The sequence below is a fragment of the Gracilinanus agilis genome, chromosome 4 (assembly GCF_016433145.1).
Source record: "Gracilinanus agilis isolate LMUSP501 chromosome 4, AgileGrace, whole genome shotgun sequence".
Lineage (NCBI taxonomy): Eukaryota > Metazoa > Chordata > Mammalia > Didelphimorphia > Didelphidae > Gracilinanus > Gracilinanus agilis.
In genome coordinates, this window is record NC_058133.1 from 259,216,746 (window position 1) to 259,232,009 (window position 15,264).

The 15,264-nt window shown below is 46.3% G+C and overlaps 1 protein-coding gene across 4 annotated transcripts in view; it reads right to left on the minus strand.

The window, feature by feature from the left end:
* Positions 1 to 15,264, minus strand: part of COL11A2 (collagen type XI alpha 2 chain) — a 37,934-nt gene that overhangs the window by 9,779 nt on the left and 12,891 nt on the right. For 3 of the 4 annotated variants that reach the window (XM_044677071.1, XM_044677070.1, XM_044677069.1), the window contains 36 exons: positions 14,371 to 14,430; positions 14,209 to 14,250; positions 13,617 to 13,679; positions 13,190 to 13,264; positions 12,567 to 12,653; positions 12,208 to 12,264; positions 11,932 to 11,985; positions 11,780 to 11,833; positions 11,507 to 11,560; positions 11,245 to 11,298; positions 10,667 to 10,720; positions 10,496 to 10,540; positions 10,273 to 10,326; positions 9,784 to 9,828; positions 9,274 to 9,327; positions 8,914 to 8,958; positions 8,642 to 8,695; positions 8,271 to 8,315; positions 8,032 to 8,085; positions 7,857 to 7,901; positions 7,532 to 7,585; positions 7,000 to 7,107; positions 5,045 to 5,098; positions 4,678 to 4,731; positions 4,163 to 4,207; positions 4,015 to 4,068; positions 3,799 to 3,843; positions 3,582 to 3,635; positions 3,346 to 3,399; positions 2,969 to 3,022; positions 2,345 to 2,452; positions 2,108 to 2,197; positions 1,809 to 1,862; positions 1,396 to 1,503; positions 1,041 to 1,148; positions 839 to 892 (listed from right to left, as the gene is read on the minus strand). In XM_044677071.1, the coding sequence (XP_044533006.1) occupies positions 839 to 892; positions 1,041 to 1,148; positions 1,396 to 1,503; positions 1,809 to 1,862; positions 2,108 to 2,197; positions 2,345 to 2,452; positions 2,969 to 3,022; positions 3,346 to 3,399; positions 3,582 to 3,635; positions 3,799 to 3,843; positions 4,015 to 4,068; positions 4,163 to 4,207; positions 4,678 to 4,731; positions 5,045 to 5,098; positions 7,000 to 7,107; positions 7,532 to 7,585; positions 7,857 to 7,901; positions 8,032 to 8,085; positions 8,271 to 8,315; positions 8,642 to 8,695; positions 8,914 to 8,958; positions 9,274 to 9,327; positions 9,784 to 9,828; positions 10,273 to 10,326; positions 10,496 to 10,540; positions 10,667 to 10,720; positions 11,245 to 11,298; positions 11,507 to 11,560; positions 11,780 to 11,833; positions 11,932 to 11,985; positions 12,208 to 12,264; positions 12,567 to 12,653; positions 13,190 to 13,264; positions 13,617 to 13,679; positions 14,209 to 14,250; positions 14,371 to 14,430 (2,193 nt within the window). The remainder of the gene's footprint in view (positions 1 to 838; positions 893 to 1,040; positions 1,149 to 1,395; positions 1,504 to 1,808; positions 1,863 to 2,107; positions 2,198 to 2,344; positions 2,453 to 2,968; positions 3,023 to 3,345; positions 3,400 to 3,581; positions 3,636 to 3,798; positions 3,844 to 4,014; positions 4,069 to 4,162; positions 4,208 to 4,677; positions 4,732 to 5,044; positions 5,099 to 6,999; positions 7,108 to 7,531; positions 7,586 to 7,856; positions 7,902 to 8,031; positions 8,086 to 8,270; positions 8,316 to 8,641; positions 8,696 to 8,913; positions 8,959 to 9,273; positions 9,328 to 9,783; positions 9,829 to 10,272; positions 10,327 to 10,495; positions 10,541 to 10,666; positions 10,721 to 11,244; positions 11,299 to 11,506; positions 11,561 to 11,779; positions 11,834 to 11,931; positions 11,986 to 12,207; positions 12,265 to 12,566; positions 12,654 to 13,189; positions 13,265 to 13,616; positions 13,680 to 14,208; positions 14,251 to 14,370; positions 14,431 to 15,264) is intronic. The other variant, XM_044677072.1, reaches the window with a different exon arrangement.

Below are 15,264 nucleotides of genomic sequence, written 5' to 3' on the forward strand. Positions count from 1 at the left end.
TGTCCCTTCCCTTTGACCCAAAGATTCCACTGTTAATAGTATATACTCCAAGGATTGTCAATGACTAAAGATAGGCCTTATAAAACCAATATATTTGTAGCAACAAAGAACTAAAAACAAAATAGATGCCCATCAATTAGAGGATTGCTAAAAAAAAAAAAAAAAAAAGGCATGGTGCAAGAATGTAATGAAGTATGCTGTAAGAAACAATGAACTTAACTACGTGGCTTTAGTAGATAACAGTACCTGACCTGGAGTTGAAAGGGCCTGGGTTCAAATCTGGTCTCAGACACTTCTTAGCTGTGGGACCCTGAGCAAGTCACTTAATCCCATTTGCCTAATCCTTGTCTTAAGAGTTGTTATTAAGGCAGAAAGTATGGGTTTTGAACCGAAAATAACATGATGAATAAAGAGAAGCATAGGAAGAGTTATTTGAACTGATGTAAAGTAAAATGTAGAATTAGAAAAACACTGTATACCATGGCAAGACTGTAAGTGAAAAAGAACAATAAAACAACTGAAACTGAATATTGTGAAATTATAATAGCCATGCTCAGTCCCCAGACAAGAGTTAGGTAAAGACATCTATCTCCTCTCTGCTTCTTGTGATGGGGAGGGGGAAACCATGGGTATGGAATTCTGCAAATAACATCAGATTTTTTTGATATGTTGGTTAAGTTTATGGGACTTTTTTCTTCTTGTTTTTAAAAGTTCTTTATTATAAGAAATGGCTGAAAGAATGGAAGGAAAAAAAACACTGGGAAATGTAAGGAATGTAAAACAAAATTAACACTTCTAAAGAAATGAGGAAAAGAAATCAGAGGTCAAGGTTACTCACATGTTCACCCTTGTTTCCTTTGCTGCCCTTCTGTCCAGCATCACCAACCTCACCCTGGAAGAGGAAGATATGTCAAATATAGTGATGGGAGACATGAAGTGATGAAGTGGGGAATGAAAGACAATTAACACATAGGGATTAGAGGGCCACCAATGAGTTATCTTGAATTCTTCCTCTTCTGGAAGACCCTGGGGTGAATTACCTTGTCTCCATCTTCTCCGGCCACACCTGGGGGTCCAGCAGGACCAGGTAGCCCCACAGGCCCTTGGACACCATCTCTGCCAGTAGGACCAATGGGACCTTTCTCACCCTGTGAAAAGAAGGGATAGAGAGGGAAAGTCAAACATCAGGGGTGACACACTGACCTTCCTCTCTCCAAACTTCCTCACCAAAAATTCCTCTACTAATACTCAAAACACAAACATAGCTACCTCTATGTTCCCACAAGGAATATATTTAGATGCACTCCCATCATTCCTTAGCTCACAGACCACCCTCAACACCTTCAACACAGAGACCTCACAAGCATCCCTGTCCCATCTCCAACACATACTCACCGGAACACCTTTCTCCCCAGCAGCACCAGGGGGACCCTGAGGCCCAGGTCTTCCTGGGGGACCAATGGGTCCCCCTGTACCTGCCACACCGCGCTCTCCAGGAGACCCCTAGAGGGAGAGAAGGGGTAAAATATGGGCCAGAAAAAGACACTACTGACCCAGAATTTCCCTAAAGGAGACGATTCAGGACCTGACCTAGCTATATTGATCCTCCCTAAAAATTAGGGAAGACCCACACAATTCCCCACCACCCCAATCCAACAAGCCTCTGCTCCTCTACTCTGAAGAGTCTAAGAGTAGTCTGTTTTCCCACTTCTGGCTCTTTTTCCATATGGATTCAAAGGAAGGACTCAATGACCTTCTCAGGGACCCCCAAGCCCAAGTTCCTTCTCCTTCAAAGACCCCAGACTCACCGCAGGGCCAGGGGGGCCAGGTGGACCTTCATTTCCCTTTAGGCCACCACCTCCCTATAGAAGAAAGAGATAAAGGTGAGGGAGACAAAGAATCAGAGAAAATGGAAATGACAGTCACAAAAACTGAGAGAGGTATCAGAGAATCAGGCAGGAGACTGTGGAAGGCCAGTAATCATGAAGGTAGAAGTGAAAAGGTCAGAGAAACAGGGAAATCATAAATCAGGCTGGGTCCTGAGGAGGAACTGAGGATGCTGGAGACATTTACATTTGTATATAATATATTTTGGGGTTATACTCACTCCAGTGCCTGGGAGGCCCCTTTCACCAGGGAAGCCTCTTAAACCAGCCGGTCCATCCTTTCCAGGAGCTCCAGGGGGGCCAGGGTCTCCCTAAATGCAGGAAATAGGAATGAAGACAGTAAGAAATAGATAACTAAACCTGGGAGATGATGCCTATACCTTCAAACTCTCCCTTTCCCCTAGTCCCCCCAGTCCTTGTCTTTCTCTCATTCTTCATATTCCTTCCCCCATACTTACCTTAGTTCCCTCTTTACCAGATGGCCCAGTCAAGCCCTGCTCTCCTGGAGGTCCTGGAGGACCTGGGTGGCCTCGTTCCCCCATAGGTCCAGATTCTCCCGCAGCTCCCTATAGGATGGGAACAGCAATCTCATGTCACAGATCCTCCCAATACCCCCCTAAACTGTCTATCCTCCAACACCCTCATTTTTCTGATTTCCACGATCTTTTGGGGGACAATAGGGGCTTTAAGAGACTCCCCATTCCTGAATGGTCCAAGTTATCTTTAGGGGATTAGGGAGGAGGCTCATGTGTACAAATAAATGTGCCATCTTGTGGCTATACCTAAAAATTGCATCTTCTCCAAGAGCCCTGGGAAACTCAGTAAAGTCATTCAGAATGGAAAGATGTGAAGGTTTCCACATTCAGAAACAGAAGGCTGAACTAGGCTGTCCAAGGCCTCCCACCTCCAATTCCTCCCCTGAATCAATGTCTCATCCATTAACCACAGAGGGAATTATCCTATCCCTTCTCCAACAAGGAGACAAGAAGAGAAGCATGGCAGTGGGGGGGGGGGGGGGAGGAGGGTGATAAGACACAAATCCCTAGGTTTGAAATCTATCATTCCCCCAAGGTAAGACATACCTGAGGTCCCACTACTCCTGGAGGCCCAGGGGGGCCTGTCTTTCCTTGGAAACCCTGGGGAGAGAGAGAGACAGAGAGATAGAGAGAGATGGAGAGATAGAGAGAGATGGAGAAACAAAGAGAGATGGAGAGACAGAGAGAGACAGAAAGATATGGAGAGCCAGAGACAGCAGAGAGACAGAGAGAGACAGAGAGAGAGGTACAGTTGTCAAATTATCATTGATGTACAACAGGGAAAAAGGAGTCACCACTGGTGCCATTTAAATGGTTCCATATGAGCTATGCTCAACCATTCAAAAATACCTAAAACTGGGATTGTATGGGTCATGGGCAATGGGGGATGGTTACAGGAAAGTCAAGAAGGAACAACCACTCACCACTTCTCCTCGTTGGCCAGGGTGTCCTGGAAGCCCATCCTTACCAGGGGGACCCTGGAACAAAAGGTCAAAGATATGAGGACAAGAGAGGGGGAAAGAGTTAAAAGGAGGTGCCCACAGAAGAAGAGAGGGAAAAGACCACAAGAAGTATGATGTAGGCCTCTGAGGGAAGTTGGTGAAGAGGGGTGGTCACAGAATAAAAGGGGTGAGAAATCAAAGATCAAGGTTATACTCACTGGAGGCCCTTTAGGGCCAGGAAAGCCATTGGGACCCTGAGGTCCTGGAAGACCCTAGAAACAAGAGACAGGAATAAGATGGGCAAGTCAGTGGGCTAAAGGAAAGAAGGTGTGACCCTGGGAAAACAGATTCCCTCATTTCCACAGCAGAAGACCAGTTCTAGCTCGATGGACTACTCAGACACATTTGGACTGACAGTTACTGGTTCAAACTCACCCTTTCCCCAGGAGGACCGTGAGGACCATCACCTCCTGATGTTCCCTGTGGAAGAGAAACAGAGTGATAATGTCAGGAGCACCTGGTCTCTCTTTGAAGAGGGAAAGGCAGTCAAGTATTGGGAGAAATGAGGAAAGTTGAAGGATGGGCAAGTGACAAAGAGTAATGAAAGAAGAAGATTATGAAGTATATTTGGTCCAAGCAAATGTCACTGACCTTGGCTCCAGATTTTCCCGTGGCTCCTCGGGGGCCTCGTTGGCCTCGTGGACCCTAGGAAGATATGGGAGGGAAGATGGTCAGAGACACATAGACACAGGAATAGATTCTTCCACTCTCCATACAATTATCTCTCCCCCTAACTTACCGTGGGACCACGTTCCCCTCGAGGCCCTGACTTCCCAGACAGGCCCTGTGGAAAAAAGGGTAGTAGGAGTTGAATATATCACCTGCTACTCAATCCTCCTAAACCTGGGATTCTTAATTTGGTCCATGGGATCTGTGGATAGATTCCAGGCCAGAGGGTAGGGGTGTACCATGAACTTGGATAAGAAAAAAATGATTTTTCCCCTATAATTGGTTTCCTTTGTAATCCTATATATTCTATTTTATGCGTCTAAAAGCATTATTTTGAGAAAGGGTCCATAGGTTTCACCAGACTGCCAGTCTAAGGACTCTGCTCTACAATTTTCTCCCCAGAGAGCCTTCATTCAATCCCATCATCTCTCTGCCCACAGAATCTTGCTTCCTAGACTCTTCAGAACTCTACTTTTAAACTCTTCCCACGATTCTTTCTCCCTGGCCCACCCTATCTCAGCTCCCAATCATACATTCTGGCTTTCCATTTTTTTTCTTCCACAGACCCTCCCCTTCCCTTCTTACCCGGGCTCCCTTCTCTCCATTGGCACCAGGAAATCCAGGGAATCCAAGTGACCCCTGAGAGGAGAAAGAGGGAAACATGGAAGAGTCATGATATGGGGGATGAGACCAAAAGAAAGGCCTTAGGTGGTCTCTCACAAGTATAATAAAGTGAAAAGAACTCTGGATCAAGGGTCAGGGGATTTAGGGTTTGCCTCAGCTCTGCTTCTGCCTAGATGTGCACTTTCCTTCTCTAGGCCTGCTCCCCCCTCTATAAAATGATTGGGTTAGACTAATGGTGGCTGGCATTATAGGGTCAGTGAAGGGGAGAGAAACAGAAATATGGGAGAAGGAAACAGAATAGAAATGGGTTTCATAGCCTAAGCCTTACCTTAGGACCCTGACGTCCTGGGTATCCAGGTAGACCAGGAACACCCAGTTTGCCCTATGGAGAAGACAAAAAGAGCAATGAAGGCATGAGGAGGAAAAGGGCCAAGCCTTTACAGAGACTCCAAGCCATCAGAGACAGACCTTTGGCATTAGTCCCCCAACCCCACCAAAACCCAAGCCCTTAGCACCTTGTTTCCTCCAAGGGACCCAGGTCTCCCAACCCTATCCTCCCTTCTCTAGACTATCTGCTCAATTTCTCTTTTTCTTGAACAGATTTTTTTAAAAGGCTTTGCTTCCTCCTTGTCCTTAGATTATAGTCATTAAATCCTATTGATTCTTCCTTTTAGCATTTCTCAGATCCTTGCTCTTTTCTCTATTGCTCCTATCATAGATATTCCTACAGCCTCCTAACTGGTCTCCCAGCCTCTAGCCTCTCCCTTTTCCTACCCAACCTGCATACACTACTAGACCAACCTGCCTAAAACAGTCCTTTCATCAGATCATTCACAGTTCTTAATCCATCAATGGCTTCCTCTGACTATAAAGAGAAAAATCCAGATTCCTAGGTTAATCTTCAAAGTCCTCTATGCTCTAGCCCGAATCTCCATGACTCTCCTATACACTTCCTCCACTGCAGTCAGGTTGGTCTTCCACTAACACCCCATGCCTCAGTCTCCCTTTTGGCCTTTTGCTTATGCTGATCCTCTTAATGTCTCCTCCTCAAATCTTTCAAAGTTCATATGAAACCTCACCCTTCTTCTGTCAAAGCTTTCCTGGTCAGCCTGAACAGACATCTTCCCTTCCCTAAACACCTTTTAGATGTAGAATCTGTCCCACGATCTCATTTGTTACATGCAACCTTGCATTTTTCTTGAGTCAATTCATCTGCATCAATCCAGTCTTATCTGTCTAGACCACAAGCTCTTCTACAGCTCTGTCTTGCCCATAGCATCCTTCATGGGCTAAGCATGATGTCATGCTCAGTATCTACCCAGTGATATCATTTGCTGAGACATCCAGTTAACTATGTAGTGAGCCAAAGTTGTCCAGACCCCCTATTATTACCTTCTTCTCCTAGAAACCCAAGATTCTAGCTCATAGGTTCAAATATATGTCTTATGCAGATGTCCATATCCAACCCCAGTCTCTCTCCTGAGCTCCAGGTCACATCACTAACTGCCAATTTGGAGATTCCACACTAAATGTGTCTGTCTTTCTTTCTGTCTCTCTTTTTTCTTTCTGTCTCTCTTTTTTCTTTATCTCTCTCTCTGTTGTTTAAAGGCTCTGACAGCCTGGCTCTGGCAAAATTTTTCAAGTTGACTACATATAATTTTCTCTTCACACACTCTATATTCCTTCACATACTCTATATGGTATTCTTGCTGATCCTTGTATATAAGAATTCCTTTCCCTTCTCCATGCCTTTTCCCAGGCTGTGTCCATGCCTGGAATGCACTGCCTTCTTAGAATCATGAGATTCCTTCAAAGATGAGCTCAAGTGCTACTTCCTATATGGGACAAATCTTCTAGCTGACAAGTTACCACTTTAAAATTTTAGTATGGGAGGCAGCTAGGTGGCTTAGTGCATAGAGAGCCAGGACTCTTAAAGATAGGACCCAGTCCTAGGTTCAAATCTGGCCTCAGACACTTCCTAGCTGTGTGACCCTGGGCAAGTCACTTAACCCCATTTGCCCAGTTCTTCTGTCTTGGAACCAATACTTAGTATTGATTCTAAGACAGACAAAAAGTGTTTAAAAAAAACTTGGTATATGAATACTCTGTATTTACTTACATATATAATTATTGTATTATATTATTATTAGATAAAGATATATACCATGTTAGAACATTACCTATTTCATATATATATAGTTTCCCCCCAACAGAATATAAGTTCTTTGAGGGCAAGAAACATTCAATTTTTGCTTTTGTATCCAAAGCACATGACACAGTCACCTTCTCTCCCACAAGTCCTATGGGGCCTGGGTCTCCATTGGGTCCAGTTCGTCCTTTTGGCCCCTCAGGACCATCTTCTCCTCTTGAACCAGGGACTCCAACCTCACCCTGCAGGGTGAGGAGAATGCAAGGATCAGGAGATTGAACCTCACAGTAGGAGGCTGAGAGGTAAGGTAAGAGTGGGGGTCATTTGCTGTCAAAAGGATTGCTTAAGTTGGGGAAACTCTTGGGTGATGGGGATCTCTAAAGGTTAAGAGAGCCATAGACGTTGAAGGAAGAGAGGATATTCAGGAAGGTCAGAGATTTCCATGGGACTTCCTCTGGAGACACTGAGATGATATTGGGATGGTTCAGGTGATATAAACAGAGGTGTAGCATTGGGATCATTGTAATTAAGGTATGAGGGAAGACCAAGAGGCTTGGAATTGGAGATTCAGAAGCTTTTCAGGGGCCTGAAGGCTAAAGTGGATGTTATCAGGGCACTTGGGGCTAAGGGAGGGGCTAGGGGTACATGGAATGGTCTCATACATACCCGGTCACCTTTCACACCCATGTCACCTTTGAAACCAGGAAAGCCATCTTCTCCCTGAGAAAGGGGCACATTGAAATAAGTAGAAGCGGCATGGGAGGAGGACTATATAAAGGCATGAACAACTTTGTTTTGAGGTCAGAAATTAGGAGCTTGTGGGTTCATGGTGACAATCCTGGATAAAGATTGGAAGGATTTTATAGGAAGGATTGGAGGGTAAGAGGTAAGAGATGGGGGCTCAAAAGATAGGAGGAAGTGTCAGGGTAAAGCTGCCCAGAGAGGGCAGTGGGAGAAAATTATATGATTCAGCTGGGGATTCTTCTCTCACCTTCTCTCCTTTATGACCCTTCAAGCCTCGAATTCCATCCACACCCTAGGAAGTGGAATGGAAAATGATCGAGTCAAAGTCTAGATTTAGAGAATAGGATTCTGGAATCCAGGAATCCTTCTCCCGGCCATTCCCACCCAAGTCCCTCCATCTCCCTCTCTTGACCACATGTTACCTTGATACCTCGAGGTCCAGGGTATCCTAGAGGACCCTGTGGACCAGATGGGCCCTGGATGGAGAGAGAAAAAGAGAGATCACAGGAGGGTTTCAGGAATGTGGTCTCAATGAAGTCAGGGGAAAGGAGATGGAAAAGTAAGCTGGGAGAACTGGAGGGAGAAAGCAACAAGCACTTCTGAGATATCATGGTGACTTTAGGATCATAAGATACTCAAGAGAAGGATCAAGGTCTCTTACCTGGTTTCCTTTGGTTCCTGCTGGGCCCTCTTTTCCTGGATGACCCTGGGAGGGGAGAGGAAAGAGAGAATGAAATCTCCTACCATGAGCTCTCTTACTTACCCCTCCCTGCAATCCCATATCTAACCTAGCAATCACCAGATCCACAATGAGTAGCTAGAAACCCTTCAAGGCAAAGAAGTTGGGAGAGGGGGATCTAGGGAGAAGAGAGGAGGCAGGATGATGGTACTGGGAGATCTTTAGGGGTCAGAAATAATGAAGTTACTTTTTGTGAAAGGGAAAATCTAGAAACTGGTTATAACCAGTGATGGTTATGGGTTCATTCTAAGTTGGGACTCGGAAATTATGAGGGGTTAAGGCAAGTCACTCACCGGAGGTCCATCAGAGCCAGGCATCCCTGGAAGACCTGGTTTTCCTTGAGGACCCTGGAAAAGGCAGTGAGGGAATCATAGACACAGGTAGCAAAGATATAGATAGATAGTTGGAGTCCCTTCAGCATACCTCAAGTCCCCATTCTTCCCACACCACTCCATTGTCCAAGTCTCAATATGTCTTCTTGGTGTGTTTTTTTCTCTCTCTTTCCCATGACCCCTATCTTCCTGAACACCATATGGTTGGTTCTCCCTCCACACTTGTCACTCACCTTCTCTCCATGGGGGCCAATGGCACCTTGAGGCCCAGGAAGACCCTAACATATAAGAGAAGAAGAGTTTCATGAGAGGATGATAGGGGGGCTATTCCTCTCTATCCTCATAATTCTGGCCACCTCCCTCCTCCTCCCCAACTTTTCATAGCAAGGGCTATAGGAGTCAAAGCCCCCTAGCTCCCTCCTGCCCAATCTCAGCACTGACCCCATTACAGTGACCAAGAAGATTATAATAAGATCTCACTCTGAACCAAAGGTATGGGCATGGTCTTAGAAGAGAGAAAGAGAAAATGTGTAAAGGCAGAGGGGGTAAGGCAGATCATAGGATCTGGAAGATGAAGCAATGGGGTTACTCACCTGGGTTCCTGGTGTACCCTGTTGTCCAGGAGGACCAGGCTCTCCCTGGGGACCCTGGAAATGGAGAATAATATAAGGGTCAGTTTGGAAAGAGATATAAGGGCAAACCCCCAAGTCACTAGAACAGAGAGAAAAGAATGGGGGAGTATTGGACTATGAATCAGAAGACCTGAGTTCTAGTCCCAGATGCACTTTGTGACTCTAAGTCCAAGTTTTCCTTTCTGTAAAAGAAAGGTTTTCTCTGAGGTATATTCCTTTTTTCATGTTCTATGGCACTAGGACCCATAACCATAACTGGAGGTCAAGGGGCTTCTGGGAAAGGTTCATGGAAGATCAAGGTTAAGAGGGCTTTGAGGGGTAGAGATAGACATCAGGGGAGCCTCCCCAAGTACATAAAGCAACTAGTATTTATGTATTTAAATACTTAATGTTTACATATCTATATATAACATATAGGTAAGATATTTCTATATTACACCTATTATGAGCTAGGCACTATGCCAGGCTTACCAAGTTCCCTTTGGGGCCATGGGGTCCATCAATGCCTCTTACTCCCTGAAATATGAAAAGAGATTGATAGAAGGAAGAAAAAGTGGGGCAGAGAGATGAGGACTGGGGGAGGGTCTGTGGGTTTCTGGGTGGGGAGTCCCACCTCAGGGTGTGGGTGTGCCCTCTCCATCTGTCAGGTGCCCCATTCACCCAAATGCTAAGCAAACAGATCCAGGCCCCTGGCTCCCTGCCGGGTATGGGTTTGTGGATTTGTGGGTTCATTTTGTTTTTCTTGAGGGTTGTTTTTTTTTTTGGCAACACATAAAGCAGACAGCAAACTATACAATTTGTCATTTGAGACCCGAGTGTAAAAATGATGAGAGAACAGTGAGGTTAGTTAGCCAAGGGAAAGAGAGAGAGGAGAAGAGGTCAGGAGAAGGATAAGATTTAGGAGGATCTGGGGTTTAAAAGTTCAGGAGGCAGGATCAGATATGAGGAAGGGCTACTTACCGGGGGTCCGGGAATTCCAGGAGGACCTTTAGGGCCCAAAAGACCTCGGGGACCCTAAGTTAAGTGTAGAGCAGATGAAAGGCACACATATATCAGAGAGAACAAGTCCAGGATTGTCCTTATATCCAGGGAACCTTTTCTTCCCTTGGTCTCCCTGGATTCTTAATACCACAACTACCATCAATCTACCCTGTCTTCCCTTTCCCTATCGCCTCATACTCACCGACTCCCCAGGCAGGCCTCGTGGTCCAATTTCCCCATCATCTCCCTAGTGGGAAGAGAGGAACAGGGAAAGAGTAAGGAAGAAGTTCTCTCAAAGCTCACATGTTCAACTTCCTTCCCCAAATGTCACATATGGTCTCCCTTCTACCCAGCAGCCCCCACTGCCACTCACCCTCTCTCCATCCTCCCCTGGAGGACCAGGAAGGCCTTGGGATCCACTCTCACCCTGGAGTGAGGAAGACAGGTATCATTTGGACCTCAGAGTCAACCCCTCACCCAACACACCAACTCCTCCCTCGCCAGGAACCAAGGACTCAACCTGAGGCCTGTGAACTTGTTTCTAAAATATTTTGATAGCTATATAATACAATCAGTTCCCTTTGCAATCCCGTGTATTTTATGCATTTAAAAACACTATTCTGAGAAGGGGTCCACAGTTTCACCGGACTGCAAAAGATTTGGGTCCATAACCCCCAAAAAAGATTAGGAATTCCTTTAGGAATTTATATCTCTCCATCCCAGCCCCACTTCTTCCTTTGAGCACTCACTTTTCCCACATCCCCCTCATGTATATTCTCCAAATTCAAGTTGTCCAGATGGTTCTCTAGGTCCTTTTGGACTCATTCTTGGGTGTTGGCGGACACTGAGACTCTGCTCCTTCCCCAGACACACAGTCCCTTCTCTTTCCCTCCCTCTTCTCTCTGGCAATTAGCTCCTCAATCTCCTTCCCCATACCCAGGCAATACTCACCCTGTGTCCTTTCTCTCCTGGAAGCCCTGGTAGGCCATCGAACCCTCGGTCACCCTGAAGGAAAAGGGCATAAGTGTGAGAGCCCAACCCAATTCCATCCCAAATGGTAATCCCTGAGGGGGGACATACTAATAAGCAGAAATTTAAGGGAAGAAGCAGGCAGGAAGGAGAATGGGGGATTAGAGGACTGAGGGGCTTAAAAGGGCATTAAGGATTTGGAAAAAAAACAAGTGGGTCACAGAGGCATTCTTGATGCTATTACCTTCACCCCAGGCTCCCCTGGCATCCCTCGAGCTCCATCAGCTCCAGCACGACCCTGAAGGGACAGAAAGAAATGATGGGATTGGATTCAAGTGAGAGGGCCAGACCTCTACAGATCCCTATCCCCTCATTCCCACCACTGTGTCACTCCCTTCACAGACTTGTCTCTCTATACCCTCCTCCAGCAAAGTCAGGTTCTTTCCACATGGCATCCCTCACCACCATGAGGCTATCTGCCCCTAACGGCCTCCCCACCTTAGCCCCCAAGACTTACCCTGCGGCCAGCTTTGCCTGGGGGACCTGAAAGGCCCTGGGGACCCCGTGGGCCCTGGTGCAGGGGAGAAATAGGATGTAAGGGGTTAGTTCAAAAGGAAGATGATGGGGTCACTTATCAAGGAGTTGAGGGGTCAGGTCTGGGGCTGTTACCTGAGGGCCCAAGTCTCCAGATTCTCCCTTCAGTCCAGGACTCCCAGGATGGCCCTGAGATAGGAGAGAAAAGGAGGGTACGTGGGGAATAAAGCCCCAGTAGTGCTCCTCCAAGGATCTCAACCTTGAGGACTAATCCCTAACCCAGTTCTCCTCAAGAGCACTATATCCTAAGACTTTCTATACTTTCCTTTTGTTTCCTGCAAAGAAAAATTCTCCACTTTCCATCCCCATCCCTTTTCCCTCCATACACATACACCCTTCCCCATCACTCACCAGGGGTCCAGGACGGCCTGTATATCCCATGGGGCCAGGAGGACCACGAAGAGCCAACTAGAGAATAAGAAGATAATTAGAATTGAGAAGAAGAGGAAGATGAAGAAAATCCCCAATATTTTCCCAATATCTATACGACCCCATCTCATCTCCCAAGTCTTAAAACCTCTGTCCTAAATTCATTTCTGACCTCTTCCTAAATCTTTCCTCCACACACTAGTCCTCCAGGCTACTCCCTTTGCCCTCACTCCTTCCCAGCCCCTCCTGAACCCCACCATCCTCATCCCTACTCCCGACAGGGTAAATTTCCCCAGAACCCCCCGACTGACCCCCTCACCCCAATGACACTCCCTGCTCACCCGAGCCTGCTGCAGAATAGCTTGAGCCTGGGCCTCTTGAGCTGCCACCACTGGACCCTTGTCCCCACCACCACTGCCAAACCGGAACTAATGTGAGCAGCAGTGGAACCAAGGATAAAATGGAAAAGAGAGAAACAAGGTGATCCAGTGCCTCAGAAGCCCCCCATCTGTCACCTCTCCCCCATTCTAGAATACCCAAATGGCCATTCTTATACCATCTCCAGGATTATACAGCACTTAAATACCCAAGTCTGCCCCTCAATATCCCTTTGAATTCTAGGTAACAACATTGGGGTCCCTGGATTCAATTTGTCCCCAATCCCAGGCATATTCATCTTTCCTCTGGATACATTCTCCTTTGGATCTCTCTGGCATAAATTATGCCTTTCCTGGTTCTAGATGACCCATGCCTGCTTCTGGATCGGGGGCCCATGTTATCCCTATTTTACCCCTAGAGAAATCCTTTTTAGTTTAGATTCCTCCTCCTTCAGTTTATTCACAACCATTTAGCCTTTCTTGTTTTCAGTTTCCTCATTATATCAGTCCTTGGGTCCCTGATATCTTGGGTTCTAGCTAGCCCACCAACAATGGCACCATCTTCTAATGCTCAAAATAGAACTCACAGGAAGCATAAGTGATGTTCCAGGAGGCCCAGGGGTTCCATCTGAGCCAGGAAGCCCTGCACGGCCTGGGGGACCCTATTGGTGGAAGGGAGAGAAAACAGGGGGAGAAGGATAGAATTAGGGTGGGAGAAAGGAAAACAGAGATACAGTGGGGAAAGCTAACATCTCTCTTAAGAGTCCCACCATGAAATATAAGGGCCAGAAGATTCTTTAAAGTGCCCTCCAAACCCTTCCCAGCCCCCACAAAGGGAAATTAGGCAGCAAATATCAGACATCTCTTCCTTGAACATGAATTTCATCTTCCCTGCCAGGTTACAAGCATCCTATCTCCCTTAACAATCCCCAAAGCAGAAAATATTTATAGTATATACCAAGTATCCCAGGGCCTACCCCTCAATCCTTCTACTCAGGCCACCCACCCTCTTACCCTTTCTCCAGGATCACCAACAGGACCAGGGTTCCCCTGAATTCCAGGAGGGCCAGTAAGTCCCTGTGAGGAGAGAAGAAGAAAGGGATTCAGATGTAGAAGTGGAGAGCAAGAGTTCAGGAAGAGGAGGGATGAGTAAACATGGGACGGGACAGGCAAGTCTGGAGCAAAGAGGATCTTCAGAGAAAATTCTCAAGGGATCCCGGGTTTCATTCAAAGGGGGTCAGATTAGAAGGGGTAGCTGACATATTTGTGAACTTTATACAAAGCATTTGTTATTATCTAGTTCAAGCTTCCTAACCACTCTGTGATGTAGACACTGAAGCTATTACTCTCATTTTACAGAGAAGGAAACTGAGACTCAGAAAGGTTACTCAACTAGTCATGTAAGAAGTAGGTTTCAAACTCAGTTTTTCCTGCCTTTAAGTCCACCATGGGATGAATGGGAATAAAATGAGGACTTTGAGAGCAAGTTATAAAAGGAAGGTATGAAGATATGGGAGAAATGAGCAAGTGGATATGATAGGAAGACTATCAGGAGGATGGGAGAAAGGAGGAGGCTCTGAAGAGGAAAGATCAAGCCCAGACTTACTGCAGGTCCTTCAGGGCCTGGTGGCCCCTCCACTAGCATTCCCTGTGATGACAAGGTGAGGTCAAGGTCAATATCATCTTAATACCTTCCCCTGCCCTCCAGGACCCCCAAGAACCTATCACTCAAGTAATTTTTGCTGAGCCAACAACTGAAAAGACTTACAGGTTCCAGGACAGCAGGTTCCCCCTTCTCTCCCTTCAGCCCCCGTACTCCATGGGCAGCCTGAGGAAGACACACATGTAACCCCAAGTGGGGTCTGTGAGCAGCAGATACCCATCAACAACCCCCCCATAACACCTCAAATAGACCCACCCCAAGGATACCCTCAACCCCCTTGCTCCTTTACCCCAAAAAAGATCCCCACTAATACCATCTACATCCTTTAATGCATGGATGACTTGAACTAGAAAACCCCAAGCCCCACCTAGAGCCTCCTCAATCTTTCCCCAAACTCAATCCTCCTAAATTTTCTACCCAAGGATTTTTCTCTACTTCATTTGGAACATATAAAAGCACAACAACAAAAATGATCTAATGTCTCAGATTCTTTCCCTACTCTAACACCCAACCCCATAAGGCCACCAAACCAGAATTCCTCTGAGACAACCAATCTCTTAAACGCAGGCCCCACACTCTGCTTTTCCTGGTTCCCTAACCCAAGCTCCTCACCTTCAGTAGGGACCACCTTGCAACCCACATAATTGGTCCTCATCAATACCTGTAACCTCTGTGTGTATTACCCCAACTTTGAACTCAGAACCTCAACCCATTTCTATACTAAGTCCTCCCATTCCCACATTCCCACCTACAATAATAGTAGGTCATGCTGGATACCCCCTTCGAGGTCTTCGGAATTCCCAGGAACAAATAGTTCTCTCCCTCACGAATAGTAAGGGTCAATTGACCAAACTCTCCCAGCCCGATGCATATCCCCAATTACTAGACAAAAGCAGAGGAAGCAAGGGTAGTAGGGATCTATGGGGGGAAATATTAGACAATAACCATAATGTTAAAATAGGAGGACAGAGGAAGCAGCCACAACAAAAGGGAAGGTGT